This window comes from Schistocerca piceifrons, chromosome 2 (genome assembly GCF_021461385.2).
Source record: "Schistocerca piceifrons isolate TAMUIC-IGC-003096 chromosome 2, iqSchPice1.1, whole genome shotgun sequence".
In the NCBI taxonomy this organism is placed as follows: domain Eukaryota; kingdom Metazoa; phylum Arthropoda; class Insecta; order Orthoptera; family Acrididae; genus Schistocerca; species Schistocerca piceifrons.
Window position 1 is genome coordinate 476,488,775 of NC_060139.1, and position 24,225 is coordinate 476,512,999.

General features: G+C 41.2%; 1 protein-coding gene across 2 annotated transcripts in view; it reads right to left on the reverse strand.

Moving 5' to 3' along the window:
- LOC124777982 (poly(A)-specific ribonuclease PARN-like) overlaps positions 1 to 24,225 on the reverse strand; it is a 269,719-nt gene that overhangs the window by 158,886 nt on the left and 86,608 nt on the right. For both annotated transcript variants that reach the window (XM_047253551.1, XM_047253550.1), the window contains exon 7: positions 10,695 to 10,813. In XM_047253551.1, the coding sequence (XP_047109507.1) occupies positions 10,695 to 10,813 (119 nt within the window). The remainder of the gene's footprint in view (positions 1 to 10,694; positions 10,814 to 24,225) is intronic.

The following is a 24,225-nucleotide window of genomic DNA, read 5'->3' on the forward strand; positions in this document are numbered from 1 at the left end:
CCTGGCGTATTTAAATGAAGTCCATGGACAGTATGGAACCTTCGCTCCAATCTGTTTATATCTACAATATCGACATTCATAAAACTAGTGCATATTTCAGTGATACACTCGTTTGCAACATTAATTTTGCGGTTCACACACGACCAGGGTGGTAAATCATGACAATGTGGGACGTTCACAATGAGTACATTTGTGTGTGTTAAATTATTTAAACATTTCCTCATTTCTGTAATGACCTTGTGTGTCTCATTTCTTTATACATCTTTTGATACTCCTATTAACACTGTGAAATCATCTTTATTCAAACTAGATATGTCAGTTGGTGTTAGGTCCTTTCTTGCACTCAATGGAGCCCCTGGCTTTATAAAACCAGATGCCTTGAAACTACATGTTCTCATCAACATTGCAGAAATTTCACGGCCGTGACTATCACCTAACACACAGATTGTTTTGTGTTTCACACCTTTTGTAACCGGATAATTTAAGGTTCTTCTTCTCACCTGACTAGTGTTGCTTTTTTGCCGCACGTGTTCTAAATGTTCTTCAGTTTGCAGTTTCGCTGGAGATATGTTTTTTAACGCAGTTTCCTTTGTTGCATTGACGTCTGTGGTAGCGTAGGTGTGCTCACTTATTTTCGGAGTTTTTAGAATATCTCCTGACACAGTATTTTCACTGTTTCACCTACTTACAATGAGCAACGGTTTGCCTACTTTGTTTTCCAACTTTTCAACCCTTTGCAAAGTGTTCACTGAATCCACGGCAGAAAGCACTTCAAAAGAGCTTTTTTGCACTAAATTTTCACTGTCTTTCAGATCTTTTACCTTCTGAGTACAACTTCCTTCTGTTATTCTCTTAATTTTCCCAAGACCAAGTCATCTTTCGTCATTAGCGTCTCACATTTTTCAGATTGTAGTTTACTTATTTCCACCTTTTGAGTGTCGATTGTAAACTGTAGACTGGATATCCATTCGTTCAGCTTCAGTATTTCATTCTTACAATTTGCACACGTTTTTCTTTTACTACCGAAATTTACATTTTTTCGTGGAGGCACATTATACACTTTCAACTTGGCTGCCATGTTCAAAGAAATATTCAATATGTTAGGTACAGTTTGCACATAGTAATGTATGACCTAATGTGTACCAAACGCAAACTCATTGCAATCCCTGTTTTTCATTGCACACAAGTTGGATTTCAGGCAGTAGATTACTTAACCCTTTTGCAGCTATGGGCACAAGTGTATGCCCTGCAGGTATAATGTCCAGTAGCAACATGTATACATTCACGCCCGGCAGGAAGCATGTCCAGACAAGTGAGAAGACCCAACAGCTAAGGCCTTCAACTACATCTGCGTGTGGAAACAGGTGAAGGTTCACAATAAAATGACAACTCACTGTTTTTTACATTTCAACACTCCCGACAATGTTGCGATTATCTTCTCCTCTTTACAATGTTCGAAAGTAATATAGTTTTTTTTACCACATCTGGGCCCTTTCTGCTTACGAAATGATCTAATAGATGCAGTTTGATTTCCAAACCTACGCAACACAGAAGACACGAACATACATAATTTGAAGGGCATGAATTATCCTTATGAACTGATGTATCAAATGTTGCAGAAGGAAAACAGTGCAGCAAATACACGCAGTTTCCAAGCAAGACATGCTGCCACTTGGATCAGAAGACGGAGCACACAAACAAACAAATACAATCTGATTCCCTAATTTTCAAAGTACACATATACAAAAATATATAATTAGAAACGGCATGAATTATTCTACAGAACTGGTGTTCAGATTTTCAAAAATCTAGAATACTGCAGCAAATACACACAGTTTCTCAGAAAACAGTGTGCATGGTCAAACAAATGAAACTGCAACCACTGTGACCATATAGTGATACTGATTTTATGAAGAGTATTGCTGAAGAGTGGTTCTATGCGTACTGGAACATGCAATTAGCCCACAGTTGCCACAGGTGCAGTGGTCATCGGTCTGAGTAGGCCACCAGCCGACCAGGCACACAGTACATTTGCACCCATTAACTGGCCAAGCAGGTGGGACACTCGGCCCTTGTAACTGTGAAGGGTTAATTTCAAAATATCACAGTAACTACGACCATTAACAAAAAGAAAGGTGATTCATCATAAAGCTGATGAATGAGACTATGAGATGAGAGATAACTTTTTTTTTTTTAGCAAATAGCTTCTTTAAATTCGTTTCAGATAGATTGCAGAGTAGTCAAAGTGTGAACACCTCTGTTCCTGCAGTGAAGTGGGGAAAAGACTTTTTTGTTCAAAAGAAACAAAGTGCACAGCTCACTAGGCAACAGCAAACTGAGCCAGCTGCCCCTTCGGCACAGAGGAGGGGACTCTCCCAGAACTGAGAACGAGAATGCATTTTTGCGCAGTGGCCAAGTTCTCTTATACAAACTCTAGCATCTTTTGCTTGTATTGAATATTCTTTTTAAACACACACTACTTCACATAGTCCCCTCTTTAACTAGTATTGTTGAGTACACAGTGTTGACTGCCCGCACGCTAGTCTTTGCCAACCAAAGCCCACTGGCAGTTTTGAACATTTCCCCATCCCTGCCCACAGATCGGCACTCTAGGTGGAACAGTTTGGTCCGGGAATTATCCCATACATATCTATGTAATCTGTAGCAGAAGCCTTGAGACTGACTTCACTTATTCATTACTGTATTTACTCGATTATAAGGGAAAATTTTTCCCAAATTCAACTTTCAAAAACTATGGGGCCATCTTCTGTTCACATTTTAAACTAATGCTGCTGAAGTCAACATTTCTATTTTGCTCAATATATCGATATAGTTGTCTTCCTTATACACCGAAGCATTCAATATAGTATCGACCTTGCTCGAATAATCATGTGACATTCGACTCACGTGGTGTGAACGCATGGAATACACGAGAATCTATGAACTAGCCACCACAAATATCTATTGCTCTGCTTAAAATTTGACAATTTTGTGAAACACAGGAGTACATAGAATTTAATGCAAATATCGTACAAAATCTTGTTGTGTTTGAATAGGTTTGCAATAACAGTATTCATACATCTACGGATATCACACACAAACATATATGTTGCTTGTTAAGCAAAGTTAACACTGGAATGAGAAAATGTTGCCCTTCAAAAAACATTACTTGATTCTGAATGCAAGAAAATATTTTATTTGTTTATGGGATACTGTAATGATTTGCCAAATGGGTACACCACAAGAACCAAATACTGGATGGTCCTTTCACTGGAGTAAGAAGCCATGCTTCAAATAACCATAGCCTACACGAAGATGGCTAAGAAGGAACTTGTCTCGTCAATGTGGCTGCAAGGAGGTATGCCATGGCTGCATTGTGGGCTTCACTAGACGGAGCTTATTATCTGACATTCCAGCCAATCTTCCTCCCGCCAGCACAAGACTCTTAGATCTCAACAGCGAGGAGACGGCATGCAGGTGATGGCACACTGAAACAAATGAGGATCATGACACGGCTCCTTGTCCTAGATCCACCCTTTCAGTCCTCACAGTCCTCCTTCCCTAGTTGTCATAGTTGGAGGAGGGCATCCTGGATATTCTGGACTACTTTACCTGCTGGGTAAAAACACTGTAGAGAGTGAAGGGCAGTCAGAGAATCGTAACACACAAGAAATTTGACACTGGAAGAATGTCTCATCTGCTCCAGTGCCCATAAGATCGCATACAATTTTGCATCAAAGGCAGTAAAGTCTTCAGGCAATCAGACTGTGAGGACATGATCCAGGAAAACAACAGAGCAACAAACTGAGGTCCCCTGTTTAGACCCATCCATAAAGACAGCTTCATAGCTGTGGTGCTCATATAAAGTGTCAGAAAATATTGCATTGAAAACACAAGTAGGAGTGCAATCTCTCCTGTACTGCACCAAGTCTAAAATTACTCTAGGCCTCTGCAGCAACAAGGTGGCATAGGATTAAAAACCTGCATTTGGCATTCTACTTCCTCTACACTGAGTGACTCCAGCACACGCTGCATGCAGATCCCAACTGGCACTGTGGCTCGTCAATGGTTGGAGAAAAGGCATTCCAGTGCAGGCGAGCTACAGTGTGGTATGTGGGTGGTGTGTGGTGGTTCCCTGGCCTCAGCACAAAGACTGGGTATGTGACTACTCCTATGAGGACCTATGGCCAGCCAAGTCCCCTCATTGTGGACAACATCAATGATCTTCAAATAAGAAGGCCTTGCCAATCCATATACTGGGCCCTTGTCTCTAAAGTGTAGAATGGTGTCCCTCATAAGCAAGTCAGCTAGATTAAAAATATAATGAGAATGATTACAACACACACACACACACACACACACACACACACACACACACACACACACTTATTTGCAGAAAACTGAAAACCTGTCTTCGCAGCTCATTCCTCTAACCTCCGCATTATAAGTTGCAACTAACGGCTTGCAGTTGCACACTGGAGGAGGAACAGAAAATTGAAAAATCATCCACAAATAAGGAGCACTGTACAGGACTCCTTACTGTAGACATGATACTGTTTATAGCTTTGGCAAAGAAAGTAACACTTGAAACACTGCCCTGCGAGACACATTTCTCCTGCTCAAAACAATCAGACAGTGTGTCACCAACTCGGCTCTTGAAAACCGTTGAGACAGGAGAGACCTTAGGAAGATGGGGAGGTAGCCATGAAAGCCCCACTGATGCAGTTGTGTGAGAATTCTGTGGCTCCAAGTACTATTGTATACCTTACTGATAATGAAGAATATGCAGGTATAGTGATGTTTACACAGGAAAGCCTGCTGAATAGTCACCTATAGCATTACCAGGCTTTCAACAGTGGACTGAAATGTCTGGAATTCACAATGAGTGTGGTTAAGAAGCTGCCTGATCTCTAACAACCAGACCAGATGGTGCTTAACCATTTGCTCGACAGTCTTTCCCATACAGCTTGTAAGGCGAAACTCCCGTAACTACCGGGATATGAGTGGTCCTTTCCCAGTTTGAGGAGAGTTTCAGAACTACTTCCCTCCACGAGTTGGGGAAGTTGACTGTCTGCCATATATGATTAAAACATTTGAGGAGGATTTCCTTTGATGCAGCTGGCAAATGTCAAAGCATGCAGTACTGGATTTAGTCATGAATAGGTGCTGTGTTACCAGTCTCTGACAGTACCGATTCCACCTACCACACAGTAAAAGGGAAGTTGTAGGACTTAGAACTGTTGGATTTGAAGTCCAACTTGCCCCTCTTGACAGTTAAACGGTAGTAACAAAATGGTAGATCTTGGTTTGCATTGGCAGTAGTTTTTGTAAAATCTGAGTGATGTCTCCAGGTGTTGTTTGTAGATACCCCTGCTTCAGCACTGCTGCTACTGGTAAAGGACTGTATGGCTTACCATACTTTAGTAGAATAAGTGGAACAGTTGACAGAGTCCAAGATTGCTTGTTATAACAATTTCTTGCTCTCCTCAATGACGCCTCGAGCCTTGGCCTTCGTCACTCAAAAGGCTCTGAGGCTGTCTGCTGTTGGCTGGCATTCAAACTGTCAAAGAGTCACACACCTGTCCCAGATTGCTGAGTGGCACTCTTCTGTCCAACAAGGTATAGGTCGCCTCCTAAGATGACCGGAGGACTTTGGGATGGCTAGGTCAGTGGCACAATGGATCACTTGTGTGATGTGGTCCACACAGCACTGGATGCTATTGTCGTATTCAAGCACAGCCAGCTGGCTGAATAGTGCCTAGTAAGTCTTGCTGATCATCCATTTTGGAGACTTCTGTTCAACCAGTCCTCCAGCCAGTACGTGGATCCACAGTGAGGAGTAGTCACTGGAATGAGGGTCATCAGTTGCTTCCAACTGTGCTGAGTCTGCAAGGGCAGGAGAGCAGAAAGAGTTCAGTGGCTGTGGACAAGCCAGTAGCAGCTGAGAAATGAGTGGGGTTGCTCATACTGAGGATCAACAGGTCCTGAGGCACCAAGAGATTCTTCAGGAATCGACCTTTGGGCAAGTATAGTTTGAGCACTATAATACAATATGTACTCTCAGAGTTCAAGAAGAATATAATAATCCTGATTCCAAAGAAAGCAGGTGCTGACAGGTGTGAAAATTACAGAACTATCAGTTTAATAAGTCACGGCTGCAAAATACTAACACAAATCCTTTACAGAAGAATGGAAAAAATGATAGAAGCCAACCTCGGGGAAGATCAGTTTGAATTCCGGAGAAAGTATGAACATGCAAGGCGATACTGACCCTATGACTTCTCATAGAAGATAGGTTAAGGAAATGCAAACCTACGTTTATAGCATTTGTAGACTTAGAGGAAGCTTTTGACAATGTTGATTGGAACACTCTCTTTCAGATTATAAAGGTGGCAGGGGAAAAATATAGGGAGCGAAAGGCTATTTACAATTCGTACAGAAACCACACGACAGTTATAAGAGTCGAGGGGCATGAAAGGGAAGCAGTGGTTGAGAAAGGAGTGGTGGTGATGTTTGGTTTGTGGGGCGCTCAACTGTGCGATCATCAGTGCCAGTACGAAGTCCCAATTTTTTTCACAGTCCAATTTTTTACACCGTCCTATTGAGCCACTATTACATATGTTGTTGTATTTGTGAGGGTAACACAAACACCCAGTCCCCAGGCAGAGAAAATCCCCAACCTGGCCGGGAATCGAACCTGTGACCCCGTGATCCAGAGGCAGAAACACTAGCCACTAGACCACGAGCTGCAGATGACAAAGGAGTGAGACAAGGTTGTAGCCTATCCCCGATATTATACAATCTCTATACTGAGGAAGCTTTAAATAAAACAAAAGAAAAATTTGGAATAGGAAGTAAAATCCATGGAGAAAAAAAACCCTCCGAGGTTTGCTGATGATATTGTTATTCCATCAGAGACAGTAAAGGACTTGGAAGAGCAGTTAAACGGAATGGACGATGTCTTGAGGAGGAGGATATAAGATGAACATCAACAAAAGCAAAACGAGGATAATGGAATGTAGTCGATTTAAATTAAGTAATGCTAAGGAAATTAGATTATGAAATGAGACACTTAAGTAAATGAGGTTTGCTATTTGGGAAGCACAATAATGGACGATGGTCGAAGTAGAGAGGGTATGAAATGCAGACTGGCAATGGCAAGAAAAGCATTTATGATGAAGAGAAATTTGTTAACATCGAGTATAGATTTAAGTGTCAGGGAATCCTTCCTGAAAGTATCTGCATGGAGTGTAGCCATGTATGGAAGCGAAACGAGGACAATAAACAGTTTAGACAAGTAGAGAATTGAAGCTTTTGAAATGTGATGCTACAGAAGGATGCTGAAGATTAGAAGGACAGATCATGTAACTAATAAGGAAGTACAGGATATAATTGGGGAGAAGAGAAATTTGTGGTACAACCTGACTAGAAGAAGGGATCTGTTGCTAGGACATATTTGAGGCATCAAGGGATCACCAATTTAGTACTGGAGGGAAGCATGGGGGTAAAAATCATAGAGGGAGACCAAGAGATGAATACAGTAAGCAGATTCAGAAGGATGTAGGTTGCAGTAGTTACTTGGAGCTGAAGAGGCTTGCACAGGATTGAATAGCAAGGAGAGCTACAGCAAATCAGTCTTTGGACTGAAGACCACAACAATGACAGTACAATATGGACATTGAAATAACCCAATAGGACAAACGGACAGGGGTGTTGTTCAATATGGTCTGCGAGCACCTCAATCTTTTGCATCCTGCAGAGGTAAATACAGGGAGCAGATAGGGATCTTCTGACCAACATGAACTGCAATGGCTACTGCTTGTAGGTTCGTAACCAAGGAGAGAGCAGAGGAGTGGTGTATTTTACTGACAAACACAGCACAGTCAGGTAGAACAAGGACATAAATGGCTTTGAAATGTATTTTCTATACACAAGCACTGCGGCTGTGCCTGTGTCGGGAGTTTCACTTTGAGCAACCTTTGTGTAGAAGAGTTGGCTGTCAAAACAGGCTTTTTACGGACTGAAGCAAAAGATATAGTGAATGTGGGAGGCTGCACAGCCTTATACGTCTTCTTGTCCTCTCCATATGGAATTCATTTCGATTGTCTTAAATCTCCTGTATCTTCCATTCTTCATGGAAGACAATGAAATCCCCACTTAAGACAGGGTGATCCCTACAGCAATTTACACACTTTGGAGGGGAGGAGCAGCCAACGCCATTATGGGCAGCCTTGCCACATGTGCAACAAGTGGCTTCACCCTTACATTCTACGGTGGTGTGTCCAAAGTGGCGACATACAGCCTTATGCTTAAATGAAGGGGATCTGCCTTGATATACTCTGAAAGTTTTGTGCTACTGAAGGAAAGGATGAAGGAGTCAGATTTTATGAGATTCCCATCCACCCTTTCCAATATATTTTGCACATCAATGATCCTTTCCTGAGCCATCAATTCATCCTTAGAAATGTCGAATAGATCTCTGCAGGTCACAATACCCTTGCTATAGTTCAAAGTGTCGTGCAGCTCCTTTTCCATGGCATATTCCCCGTGACAATTAGCTTCCCAGAGGTTGGTAATTTGTTGGGAACTAGCAGTTTCAACAAATAGCATTCCATTATGCAATCACCTGACTAATTTCAAAGTACCTGCGATATTTCAGAGTACCTGTGTTGCCCTATAAAATCTTTCTGAATATAAAAAGGCAAAACCTTCTCAAAGCTGCCCTCTTTTCTCTTCAAAAATCAAGAACACATTCTGTCCAGCAGCATGCGTTCTGTCACTAACGCTGGAAAACCATGGATAATCCCCGAGTCAGGAGGATTGGCTACATGAGCCCTCTTGTCAAGCTGGGTGTTAGTACCTACCAGCAGCCCACCCTTTCTGCTGGGAGGAGAATGATATAATTTTAAGGGTTGCATCTTGGTCCTACAAGCAATTAGTGAAATAAAAGTCCACTTAGACAGAGCCCCACATGCCTAGATAAGCCTCATACAACTGAGGTTCATCAGTTTCCCCAGAGGTTGCCTGCTAACGACACGACTGTTCCACACCATGCATCTCATCGGTGCCCAGTACACCTTGAGGCTGAGGGTTTATCTACACACAATTTTACCATCCTCGTGATCAAGCCAGTACACCATGAGGTTGAGCGTTTATCTACATACGTTTTTACCACCCTCGTGATTGAACCAAGATCCCCGTTCCGTATGACACACAACGTTCCACTGCAGTGCAGTACAGTGGTTGCTGAAGCATGCCCAGAGCTTGCGGTTACAGGACTGGCTGCGTTTACCAGTCCCCAGCTCAGGAACCCAGTGGTCGCCAAGCCTACACCGAGCAAATGAATGCTGAGGTCCTGAGGGAATGTATTAGAATAACGGGTAAAAAAAAATTAACACCTTTTAATCAGCTTCGAAACAAGCTGGTGACATTCAGGCGAAACAAGAAAGAAAATTAATTCATTATTAAAAGTCTAAAAAACAAAATAAATCATTTTAAAGTGACTACAGCTGTTGTTATGAAAATAAATTACAGCGGCAAGACCTGTCGTGGAGATAGTACCAACAAACGTCACTTGTTGGTGGGACGATCGAAAGTTTGAGAATTTTATTGAATCATTATTCCGATCTTCTATTTATATGTTAGTTGGTGTTATTACATATGACCTGCACCCCTGATTGCAGTCTATGTTCCATAGTTGCTCAGCACAGCATTACAGAAGGGTTGGAGGGAAAACAGTGACACCAGCCTGGCTGAGAACTGGGATGGGAGCAGGGAAGGAAATAGTGAACAGGCAGCAAATTACATGATGTCACCAATCATGTAAGCTATACCACTGCAATTTGCCTGAATCCATTTGAAATGACTTTAAAACTGGACAAAACCACAACGATGTTAGATTTCTGCAGGAGATGGTAAAAGTCCAGATAGGGGCCAGTGACATACTTACGAGTTTCCTGCAACAATGTTATTGATGCTCACCGTGAGATATAAAGTCAATGAAAGGAGGTGTGTCAGCTGCTGGTTCTCTGCAGCCAACGAGAGCGGCAGGCAGGTAACATGTTCGAAAGCAAGAAACTTTGTAACATTCTTATGTCAGTGTAGCAGCAAAATCCTATAAGTATTTGGCAAAAACCAGCTTCTTTCTGAGGTTCTACCATAACCATAACTTCAAATATCACAATGTATTGAAAGAAAAAGTGAAAAATTTGTGAAAATGAAAAAATAAATCTCACAACTGTGCTATTATGGTAATTAAAAATAATGACACCAAAGACAACAGGCTTAAGTATAAGTTTAATACAGGTATAATGTTAACGTTTTGGCAGATACATAATGTCAATAAAACAGTTTGTAATTTTAGGTCACTCAGAATATGTTAAAAATAATTTTTTCTCAAGGAGACACTATTTAAAAAAAAAAAAATGGGTGAAAACAGTATGTATTTTTTATATGTTACACTTTCATGAAAACCTTCACACTGTAAATCTCTGGGAAAACACACTATTCAATCCAATATTAATTTTAATTTTTGTTTTCAATTTATTATCAAGAAAGATTCAGCACCACTGATCTCGTCAATCTGCAAAAGTTGGCACCATAGTGTAACCACTCTACACCAATGACGAAGAACAATAAACTGAACACATAAAGCACAGAAAGGTTACTCATAATTTCACTAATGTAAAACTAACCTGCTTTTATGCTCTCGAAAGGCGGTTCGGATAATGTCTTCTGCAGATGACCAAGAACAGTAGAGCTTACCAGCGATTTGAAAGGCTCGCAGAAACTCATATATTTGGTGTCAAGTAACCTGAAAAAGCAGTAATGTACCAGAGTTAACTGGTAGCATTCAACCACTTTATATGTACTTCACACAATTCAACAACACATTTTGAGAGACAATGGTCTCATCATCATGCTGTCAGCACTCGGCTCATGTCAACACCCAGCTCACATAAAAGAGAAAGATGGGGGGGGGGGGGGGGGGGGCTAATATTAACAGAGAGATATATATATTTAATGAACATGGATACTTAACTTAAACAGTAAAATTTCAAATACGTAACATCCATGACATTTCAAATGCATCAGCAGCAGCAACAATTTTTATGACATCTACAGGCATAGAAAATGTGATTTTCTCCTAAATTTCATACTATATAGATTGAATGCAGCCACAACTCAAAAGTGTGTGGGTGTCTGTTGAACAATGACCTCCAAAATAATATTGAAGTGTGTATAAAAATAATAATGAAAAGTCTAAATATAGTAAAAATGAAAGATTAGTTTTTAGAATGCTGCTCTAGTGACACACACTAATTACAAAGAAATACTGAATGTGTTGAAATTAGCAAACACATTACTTGATGGTTTTTGTTCTGTGAATAAGTTGTGAATGGATTTAGTTCTAACCTGAAGTGAGCCAAGTACAATTTTAATTTTTCACAGAAAGTTACATTTGATAAAAATGTCGATATTATACAGTAGCGACAAGTTACATTTGATAAAAATGTCGATATTATACAGTAGCGACAAGTAACAATGTGGTTATATTTTAATTCTTTAAACGAGCGCCATTATCAGCTTTGAATTTACACATCCTCTGTCAAACAGCTTACACGATTTATCAAAACACGTGTGTTAGCTGAAAATGAGTTGCCCTACCATAAACAAAAAATCGTAGTTTCAAAGGAGTGACAACCATGTTTGTGATAAGAACTCACATTAGAAGGAAACTAACATAAAATGAACACTTCGAACTTTTTTTTTACTCCCCCCCCCCTTTCTTGATTAAGCCCTCTTAAACTTTTCTCACAGTGGTAAATGCTGAGTCAACCATAATATCTCAGTGATTTACGGAATCACCCAGGACCCGACAAGTTGTCCAGAACACACAGAAAAACTTACTGTCACCTCAAGTCCAAATCGAAAAGCAGGATCATCAGGGAAGACACCAATGTACACCCAGAACAAATATGACCCGGATGGAACATGCTGCTACTTATACAAACTGAATATTCCAGAATATAAAAACATTACAAACAGAAGGAAATTTGTGAACCTTCCAGAAATATTAATTACTAAACAACAAGTAGCTGGTGGTTGGTGGGTTTGAAATGGCAACTCGCAGCACACCAGCCGGTGACACTAACCACTTCGCCACATAGCATGTGGCACAATTAGCAGCATAGCTCCCTCTCATGGAGAAACAACAACCCACTGTTTCAGAAGCCCTCACTGGAAACGACTGAAGCAACCTGAATCTAAATCTTGTCAATCGTCCTTTGAAAGTTAGCCCTGGCAGATCCTCATGTTGTCACGTCCTCTTTACCGTGATGAACATTGAAGGTGGCCCCTTCTATTAAAGCTCCAGGGTCATTCAGTATGTTTTCAGTTTCCTTGAATGACAAGACCTCATCATTTATTTGTGTCTCAGGATGGTAGCAGGGCTTCATATTGAGTACATGAATGACGTCTCTGCGCTTTTGTCTTATCGATGAGGAGTCATAATCCCTGAATTCTAATGTGGCATGTACCACTGTTACGTCATACTGCTGAAGCCTCAGTGCTCTACTTGTCAGACGGATCCTACAGTCTAGTCAGTCAACACAGAGAATGGTGGTCCATCATGACAATGAATGGTTTGCCAAATATCGTATGTACCAAAACATGTGGTGCGTGGTTGGAATGAACTCAGTGACAAATTTAAAGTGTACAGTGAGAACTATTACGTGTGCAACAACGAGGATGCAGTGGGAATCCATTTACATCGTTTGGATGAACGTTATAGAAACAATCACTCGAAACCGACGTTTCACGACAATTAATCTGTAAAAAACACACCAAATGTAGAAAGAAAGCGTGTAAACCGTCTGATGATGAATCGCAACGATTCGAAACCGGTAACGGTTTCCTTTGAATAAAGGAACTCAAAGTAAATTTGTGGCTGGTTGCTGTCCTAACACGATCAACATTTGTCAATAAATGAGAACTAGTTGATGGCTCAAACAACTGTGAGGTGCTCCAGGCTGGTTGAACATTAGTTCGTCTCGAACATGGCAAGTATTCAGGAAGCATAAACTATCACATTTTCAGCACCCTCTTAAATGTGTCCTACAACTGCACATATTCCACAACTTCTAGCATCAGTGTGAAGGTCTGTCTTGGAATTCTGATCATACAATGCTGGGATAGGACAAGATTACAGCACCTTTTAAGGACAAGGAAAGAACTTCCTTGCACCTCATTTGAGGAATATTTGGCATTTCTCTGCAATAGTGCCTTGGTGCAGAAGTCCTGTATAAATTGCTGTAAGCACATGCACATTCCAAGAAAACTTCTCTCATCACAAATAAGTGGAGGACTCAGAAAACATGTGACCACTCTTATTTTATCTGTATCAGGATGGAATCAATCCCCATTAATTAGGTGCCCCAATATTTTAATTTCTTGGGAGACAAAGAAGCACTTTTTCAGATTCAGGCAGAGATGTGGGTCTGAACACTCAACACAGTTGTCAGGCAGCTCAGAGCTGAGATGCTCTTCAAATGTATTTTTTTTTCCTTTTTTTTTAAAAAAAAAGATGTCGTCCAAATACCAAAGATATCTTCCATTGATGATGATGGTGATACACTAGTGTGAGTGCACAGCAGCAAGGGAGGGGAAGGAGCATGGGGGAGGGTGGGAGAAGGGAGAGAGAGAGGTAGTGAAAGGATAAAATATCAGTGCAGATACAGTGAAAAGTGCCAAGATTATTGTGGCTTGGTGACTGCTTGGAAATGATGGTTGACCAAGCAACTCTGGGTTAAAATCTCGCAGCCAATATTTTGGAAAGAGTTCCGACATCATACAAAACCTTAAAAAAACAAACCTCTCAGCTTATTATCAGTTCAAATAGAGTGCAGGCCCTGTGAATGACATAGATCTGCCATCAAGTTGTCATATAAGACAAACTCAATTAAAACATGTTGCATCAACAGCTGTATCTCACATCTTTGACACACTGGGTGCACTTCACGATTTAAGAGGAAGCCATGCGCCAACTGGCAATGTCCCACTCTGAACCATTTACGGGCTGCTTCTTCAGTTCATTTCAGCAGGAACGATTTTAGCCATGGTCACACTGAAGGTTTCACTGAGCACAGCCTTTGGGGGACAGAACAGTGACCAGGAAGGGGAAGGAAGCAAGCCCCTTTGGCAGCCGCATCTGTGAGTTCATTTCCCTGGATCCTGAAGTGCCCTGGAACTTAGCACAAAACTACTACCTTTTCCTGTCTGCACAAGGAAGGAGTCCTGGACTACTTAGTGTTATCTTATCCCCTGGGACATCTGATCAATGGCAAAACGGGCACACTGTGAATATGAGCAGATGAGGAATTTCTTGCCACGATGCATTCTCTACCGCTCCAACACCCTCAGAACAGCAAAAAATTCCACACAATAAACAGAAAACTTCTCTGGGAGCCATAACCTAAGGACAAATTCAGTGAACACAATGCAGCAGCTGAGAAAGTCCCCATGTTTAGATCTATAGGTGTAAACAGTAATATAATTCAGATGGCAATTTCATTTTGTAAAATTTAGTTTTAAAAAAATATAATTTGGTGTACAGTTCTTCCTCTACCTATTTAATTCATAAAGTAATCAGAGCTTCTTTGGTAGCCAGGGAATCCCTTACTCCACCCCCTGGGTTGGACTTCAACACCCTCCACCTGCAATAACTCAAGGCTATCCCTTGCATGGCTCTCAAACAATCTCATTGCCCATGGACGGTGATTGAACAGATGGTCTGGTAGTGGCTGGGTAACAGAGATGAATGCTAGCGATTTTAGAACAGAGATATGTACGCTCGGCGTACCATGATGAGAACGTGTTGAACAGACAGTGGAGGTCCGCTAGCCTCTTCACACAAGCTAGATACTGGACTTATTTGATAAGCCCCTCCTGGCAGCCTATTACCCTCATAGTGAACCACATCAAGCATTTTGAGATCTGAAGACTTTGACAACCCATAAATCTGGCACCCATACTCAAGCTGTGGTCGCACGAAGTCTTTATAAAACTGCAGTAGACAACGCTATCAGCCTCCAGTGACTTATAACTGATGTGTCTGAGAATGTTTCAAATCTCAAGGCATTTTAATTTCAGTTACTCAAAGTGTGGCAGTCATGTCAGCCTCTAACCAAAAGTGAGGCCCAGATATTTCACCTTTTCTTTAAAAGTGAGACTGGTAACACCAGTATTAAAAACACATTAAAAAGAGTGCAGACATGGTTAAAATCAACACACACAGTTTTCTCCAAAGATAATTGAAAGCAGTGGTGTTTGCCCAATATTCCAGTTGCTTGCTCATCAAATGTGTTTGTGAAGTAGCCTTTGCAAGGCAAGAGGGTGCACAGAAGATGAAGTCATCCACAAACAAGGAATATCATACCAGACAAGGAATATCATACCAGACAAGGAATATCATACCAGACAAGGAATATCATACCAGACTCCTCACCAGGGACATAATACTGTTTATTGGGATGGTGAATGCCATTACACATGAAACACTCCCTTGAGGTACATCATTCTCCTGCTTAAAACAATCAGGGCATGTCAAACCCTCTATCTACTATACCTTTCTAATAGGGAGGACTGTAGAGAAATGGGAAGATGGCCCCAGAAAGCCCACTTGAAGAGTTGCAACAAAATACTATACCTCCAATTAGTATCATATGCCTTTTCCAAATCAAAGGATATACCAATAAGGGGTTGCTTACATACAAAAGCTTTCCGAGTCACTACTTCTAGCAGTATCAGAATATTGAGTGTGGAGTGATACCTCTTGAACCTGCACTGGGAGCAACTTAGTAGTGCCTGGTTTCAAGAATCCACACTAGGCTCCAACTTATGACCCACTGTATTTCCTATGCAGTTAGTCAGAATAATGCTACAAGAACTACTAGGATTAGTATGATCCTTCCCTGGGTTTAAAATCAGGATTAAAACACATTCTTTCCACGACTTGGGTAATACACCTGACACCCAAATTTCATTAACGAGCTAGAGAGGATCTATCTCGAATGTGAGTTCAACTATTTCAACATGCAACACGTTATTAGGTTGTGATTAGGTACACGATTATGAGCTAATGACAATGTTGGCTTCAACTCCCAAAGAGAGAAAAGCCATTTGTATTCCTCCGTGTTGGGGAAACAGAAATCCCAGCCAACCCTCTCCTGTATCACCCAATAACAATGGAAAGCTGGAACTGGCTAGAATCGGCCATAATGTTCTTATATGATACAATGCTTTCAGTTTGTGAGAGATCCTTCATCACTCTACCCCTGGGGAAAATGATGTTGGATCACCATTGTGTGCTGTGTGCATTACAATCTCCGAGGAGAAGAAAGGGACATGGCACTTCCAAAATAAGCTGTCTTGTTGATCTCACTGTCAAGGGCTCATGGGGCAGTAGGTACATAAGAGCTCACTGTTAGAGTAACATTGGCCTTTGTCATGACAGCCACTGCTTGTAGTGGTGTGGTACGGGCACAGTCAAGGAATGGAATGTCTCCTTGACAAAATTCTTATTGCACCTTTCAGTCTGTCACTAGTGAAGTTGTCTTTCCCATGGAGCTTGAGACAGAGGCAAACAGTATGCCCTGTATGAGGAGTCTCAATTCCTCCAAATGAGTCCCACACCTGTTCATATTCCACTGAAATTTGGAAACTGTTCTCGTGTCAAGGTTTTAATTGACTCCTTTATTTGTTCTGGGATGGTGAGATGCTGGTAGAGCAATGGAGAGTGGAGGGCCTTTCTGCGTCTGGTGATGAGACATCCAACTTCATTATGTCCCCCATATTAAACAGATGTGCCAGTATGACATCTACTGGTATCCAAAACAGCTTGTGACCTGAATGTCATGATCCTTTCCCTGCCCCTTTCTCTTTGAAGTTAATGGGTGCCCCTTTCTCTTTGAGGTTAATGGGCAAAGGGACAGTTGAGAGACACTGTTTTTTGTTGCCTTCCCAGTAGTCACAGTTTAAGTTTTGCCTTCCTCTGATTTCATGGCTGCCTGGGTTGTTCTATCTTTACTCTGTTTGCTTTGGTCGGTACAGGTACTGATGGTGCGCACTTTTTCACTGGATGTCGTTTGCATTAAAATGTGCAGCTTTGGACAGGTTTCTTCGTCAAGGAAGCATAGGAAGTGGTGAGAACAGGGAGTTTTGTTGCTTTATATTCTTTCTTGGCTCCTGCATAAGGGAGCCACTTTACCTTGACTTTTATGTGCCTCAGCAAATACTGAACGTTCTTGGTTCCTGACTGGCTGGCTCCAAGAGAAGTTGAGGCATATTGCTCGAGACTAGCAGTCAGTGCCAGATTCATGGACTGCCTTTCCACATTTACCACAAGTTGCTTCATCTCCACAACTTACTGTTGAGTGGCCAAAGCTCCAGCATTCATAACACTTGATAAGGTTAGTTATATAAGGTCTGACTGTAAGTAGGAGGAACCCAGCCATGATGTGCTCAGATAGTAATGAACAACGGAAGGTCACAATAAAAGTGGCAGTCTTCTCAATCTCTCCATTAACGCTCCACATCTTTTGTACAACGTCTACTATGACCCTGTGGTGACTACTCTTGTTTCAGTTCCAAGATATCCATGTCCATAATATCACGGTATGTGACCACAACCTTGCTTGACTTCAGGGAGTTGTGCAATTCAACAACTTATCATATTCACCCAATTTGTTAGACTTCTTTGGAAGTGCCATCTGCTGTGACCTTTTAGTTTCGACCAGCAAGAAATCACTTCACAATTGGTTAACAGATTTCAAAGTGCCTGCAAGCCCTTACAAACATTTATGAATATAGAAAAGGGATACTTTTTTAAACATCCCTTTCTTCCTCTTTATCACAAGAAACATGTGTTTTATAATTTCTCAAGCCCGTTCTGCAATCAGGCTATCAGGAACACTAGACTCCCTCAGTCTCTTGAAAGAGTTGGTGTGGATAATCGCAGACAGTAAATTCATTGTACTGAGAGGGTTTTTATGTTGTAGATTCAGCAGGTGTTTCCACAAGCAGTTAGGTATATGATGGTCCACCCGCACAGAGCCCCACTTTCCTGGAAAAGTCTTATACAACTGTGGTGTGGAAGGTTCCTCAAAGGTTGCCCACTAATAAATGTACCCCTTCACGGGTCATGCATCTCACTGGCACACAGCACATCTGCTACATACTGTCACATCTCTCCTTTAAGGTGAAAACAGTAAACATTATGAAAATAGCTGTTTATTAATACTCTTGCATATCATTTAGGTAATAACCTTTACAGACGTTAAAGTAACCACTGGAGTGCCACAGCGGAGTGTTATGGGACCATTGCTTTTCACAATATACATAAATGACCTAGTAGATAGTGTCGGAAGTTCCATGCGGCTTTTCGCGGATGATGCTGTAGTATACAGAGAAGTTGCAGCATTAGAAAATTGTAGCGACATGCAGGAAGATCTGCAGCGGATAGGCACTTGGTGCAGGGAGTGGCAACTGACCCTTAACATAGACAAATGTAATGTACTGCGAATACATAGAAAGAAGGATCCTTTATTGTATGATTATATGATAGCGGAACAAACACTGGTAGCAGTTACTTCTGTAAAATATCTGGAAGTATGCGTACGGAACGATTTGAAGTAGAATGATCATATAAAATAAATTGTTGGTAAGGCGGGTACCAGGTTGAGATTCATTGGGAGAGTCCTTAGAAAATGTAGTCCATCAACAAAGGAGGTGGCTTACAAAACACTCGTTTGACCTATACTTGAGTATTGCTCATCAGTGTGGGATCTGTACCAGATCGAGTTGACGGAGGAGATAGAGAAGATCCAAAGAAGAGCGGCGCATTTCGTCACAGGGTTATTTGGTAACCGTGATAGCGTTACGGAGATGTTTAGCAAATTCAAGTGGCAGACTCTGCAAGAGAGGTGCTCTGCATCGCGGTGTAGCTTGCTCGCCAGGTTTCGAGAGGGTGCGTTTCTGGATGAGGTATCGAATATATTACTTCCCCCTACTTATACCTCCCGAGGAGATCACGAATGTAAAATTAGAGAGATTCGAGCTCACACGGAGGCTTTCAGACAGTCGTTCTTCCCGCAAACCATACGCGACTGGAACAGAAAAGAGAGGTAATGACAGTGGCACGTAAAGTGCCCTCCATCACACACCGTTGGGTGGCTTGCGGAGTATAGATGTAGATGTAGATGTGAACTTCTAGATAGTACTGAATCACTGAGATAAAAGCCCTTATTTACTCTCCCACCGTCAACAGATTTACAGCAAAAGAGAGAGAGAGAGAGAGAGAGAGAGAGAGAGAGAGAGAGAGAGAGAGGGAACTTAATATAAACTGTACTCAGTAAAAAGGCAAGCTACTTTTAAGAAACTTACAAAATAAAGTAAAAAATTAATCAACACTTTAATTTTATTTTGAAAGGAAATACATCATAGCCCTAAGATTATCAGTCTCAAACAATATGAATACCATTCTGAAATAATATCAATCTGTTGTGACACTTTTAAACTTCTCTTTTTTTTATTTTTATATCCCTCATTTAATTCCTAAATTCCATATGCTTTTTCGTCTCAACCAAAATAGTGGATTGGGGTGTTCTCATAGCCATAACCTTGCTCAGTAGAAATAAATTTATGCACTCCTTCATAGATGCATCTACATATTTCATTTTCAATTCTGTGGATGCTTTTTCCCTTTCAGCCACAGGTAGTAGCACATCTGAAATGTAACGTCCACCGTTCAAAGTGCCGTCAATGCGAACAAGATGTGACCGAGACGTGTAACCAATGGCCGGGTGATACGCCAGTATGGAAATGACGAATACACACTTCCAATGTGCGTTCACCATGATGTCACCAAACACGGTTGTGACCATCATGATGCTGTAAACAGAACCTGGACTCATCCGAAAAAATGACGTTTCGTCATTCGTGCAACCAGGTTCATCGTTGAGTACACCATCACGTGCGCTCCTGTCTGTGATGCAGCATCAAGGGTAACTGCAGCCATGGTCTCCGAGCTGATAGTCCAGGCTGCTGCAAATGTTAACAAACTGTTCGTGCAGATGGTTGTTGTCTTGCAAATGTCCCCATCTGCTGACTCAGGGGTCGAGACATGGCTGCATGATCCGTTACAGCCATGCGGATAAAATGCCTGTCATCTCAACTGCTAGTGATACGAGGCCATTGGGATCCAGCACGGTGTTCCGCATTACCCTCCTGAACCCACCGATTCCATATTCTGCTAACAGTCATTGGATCTCGACCAACGCGAGCAGCAATGACGTGATACGATAAACCGCAATCGCGATAGGCTACAATCCGACCTTTATCAAAGTCGGAAATGTGATGGTACGCATTTCTCCTTCTTACACGAGGTGCCACAACAACGTTTCTCCAGGCAACGCCAGTCAACTGCTGTTTGTGTATGAGAAATCGGTTGGAAACTTTCCTCATGTCAGCACGTTGTAGGTGTCGCCACCGGCGCCAACCTTGTGTGAATGCTCTGAAAAGCTAATCATTTGCATATCACAGCATCTTCTTCCTGTCGGTTAAATTTTGTGACTGTAGCATGTCATCTTTGTGGTGTAGCAATTTTAATGGCCAGTAGTGTAGGAGAAACATTAGGGACTCATGCCATAAAAATAGAAAAGAAGCACACTTGGAACAGGATCAAATGTCTCAGTCAAACCAAAGAAATGGGCTCTGTATGATGACTAGTTTTTCCCAGGGACAGTTCAATACAGAAGACGATAAGTAAATTTCTTGCGCGTGTTACACTTTAACATACATCAGACAAATGTGCCAGTAAAATTTTTAGCAGAGTCCAGTGACCTGTCCTCGAAGTTTTCCACAAATAAATTAGCTACCGCAGAGGAGAGAGAGCTTCCCGTAGCACTACACCAATTTGCTTATAATAACAACAAGAATGTCTGATCTTCTGGGTTCGAAATGGCTCATCATCAAACACTCTGTGATTTAAGAAATTCATCGTACATTCTCGCACGTAAGTTCAGCCTGCGTGAAAGGAAATTTACTTTGAAAGTAATGCTTTTCAAACCACCATTCATAATATTTTCCCGTGACCTCTTAGTAATAGGTTCATTTCAGTAGTTGCCAGAGAGCGCCAGGTAACAGGCATCACTGCACTTGCGCAGCTACGATGATGCAGGAAGCCCGTATGTTCGTACGTGTAAACCATTAAAATATATTGTGTCATAAAAGAAAAAAGACACCAGAGGATACTTCAAGAGCATCGAAATTATGTGAACAATACTAAAATGCATAATTTGGCTTAAAGTGCACATTCGTATGTCCAGATTCGGATGAAAATTTTCTTGGAGTACAAGTACTGTGTTATCTGATGTTTGGTTCTTTATTATGGCATAATACCACACGTGGTAGAAGATGAAAATGTGGGCTTGAAATGCAGCAAACAGATGAAACTAGCCAATACTGTGGAATTAAACACTTCGTTTCAAATAAAATATCTGCGTCAGGGGAAGAGATTAATAAAAGCCAAATTTCTTTAGCAAATCGACAAAAATAACTTCATTGTTCTGCAAAGCAATGCTTGACTGTCAGAAAGGTGGATATAAAATAAAATCTGAAACTAATAACATATATTAGCCTTCCGTAATTATGTGAATGTATTTTAATTCACTTGATAGTTCCTGGCCACAGAAATCCATTTTGTTTTCATTTGAAGTGAGAGCAGTCAACGAAGAGGAAACAGCAAAATCACTAAATGTAAACACGGGTCATGTGGAGATTACGCACTTCCCCACTACAACTCAGACTGCTCTGCCCCCCCCCCCCCCCCCCAAAGTCCTTCAGGCATTTGAGATACGACGACAAAAAATTTAAAAAACCGAATTTTAATAATATGTTCCTTTTGTAGAGCACATCTTTCTCGAGAGTCAAACACATAAAACACACATATTCAAGGAAATGTAAGACAGGTTATTTGGTCTTAAGTGTGCCAGAGTGCAGTGCCACCCCTCTTCACACAGCATTCTTCTGTCGCACGTCACTATATTTCGCTCCGTGGAATTGAAATGTGTATATTTTGTACTGGATGCCATCAAACTATATTCAGGACAGTGGAAATTAAAATGTCCTGTGGTGCCTTTCCTGCTCCCAGTCGCCCGGTTTGACATCCTGCCTTTTTTTTTCCTTAAAAGAAAAAAAAAAAGGGGGGGGGGGGGGGGGGGGGAGGACTCACATTTTGTTATCGGGAGAAGAAGAACTCTTCAGAAAATCTGCACTCCTTATTGCCTGTTAGCTAATTACTTTCTGTTTTGGGTGACATAAAATTAAATATAGGATACATAAAACCAGTAAAGACAAGAGACAAGCAAGACAGTACACATTTCTTCAATCCTTGCTACAGCTTTACATGGCGTGCTTCCCATTCTGCAAAAGAATCTGTTACCTCATCACAGTTCGTCAAACGTTTTGCTACATGAAAAATCGAAATATCATTGTCTAATACTGTGTAAGCTGTTAATATAAATAGTACCCAAGACTCTTATGGATTCTCGATCTGATTATGTCTACTTTGTCACTGTCTGCTAGATAAAACAAAATAGACCTTTCTGACACTGCCGAAATTGTAACACACACCAAATAAACGAGGCTGTTTGGGCACAATTGGTCATTTTTATAACATGACATAATATAATTCACAAAGACCGACATAAAATGCCTATTAGGCCTACTACAAGCAAAAAGCTTTATGTTAGAAAATAGTTTCACATTTCATTCATACGCTCCAGTTTCTCGAACATGAGATTGAAAAGTAGTAGTACAAGATTTTTGTATATATATTTGGAATCATCATATTCTTCCCTAATTTCTTTGATGTCAGCATTTCTTCTCCTTCCTCGTTCTAACAAACAATCTTGTCATGACTAATTCTGGAACTAATCCTGCCTTTGTCAAAACTTATTCGCCAGTTAATTTCACTAACCCTGCCAGAATCACTGGTTTACTTACCCCTGATTATTCTCCAGTTAGGCATTGTTATGTTCTTACAAACCATTTTCCGCTCTACTTCCAGAACAGAACTTAAGAAGCTGCTACACGGGGACTGTACAACTAGCCCTTACTAGTGTAGCGATCTGGCCACAGATTTTCTGACAAAAATTCATTTTCTTGGATACACCGAGAAAGTAATGTGTAATCTTTCTTACCTGTTATTCCTGTTAGTCATTTATTGCCACTCTGGTAGTCTGAATCTCTGGATTTCCCTGCTAATTACAACAACGCTGATCATTCGCAAACCCAATCAACAACATAATCAGACAGCGATTGGCGTTCACTCGTTTGGCTATACTCCACTCAGCTCGTATAGCCCGGTCCCCTTTTGCCTGCAGGAAAGTCTATTTCTAGATGCGACTAGGATTACCCTGATAGACATCACATACACTATGCACACATTCAAAAATCAACTAATGATTCATTCAGAAATCAACTTACAGAGTGTGTTCATAAACCAACAAGGATGCGTTTCAAAATCATATGAATAATCGATGGACCAATGTGCGCTGGATGCTAGGCACTTTGTGAAACAAAGTTTTTTTTCTCCTCAAGAATATGAATTTGGCGCCCCCCCACCCCCCTTCGCCTGGGTCAGATACCACGGTTTGCCGCCGCCCCACCCCCCTCATAGATCTGGACCTACAATGCATGCCTGAATCTGGCAGCTTGGGCGCAGCAGTAAATTTTTTCCCGGTTGCATCCAGCTGCTTGCTGCGACTGCTTACACAGCCAACAGCCACATTTCTGTAGCCAGAAGGGGGAGAAGATACAACTCATACGCCACTCAACTGCGCATGTGCATGAGCCCGCTCGTAACTGCTAAAACGAATCTAATATAAACAATTGTAATGCCACACTCATAGGAGGCAATTTGTTGTTATGAAGCGTTGCATTGTCTTCCTAAAGCCTTTGACACATTTTGCTGTTGGCAAACGCTTGTGTGAGCACTGTGTTTTGTTGTTGTATATGGCACATTTCCTTTGCAATTTATGTTTTATTTTCATATTTTTTCTCATTCACATTTCACTGTTGCAGTATTATTCTGCAGGAGTGCGATACAATAACATCCTTTGTTAGAGTATCGATTCTTCCAGTCAAAACTACAAAAATTTAACTGAA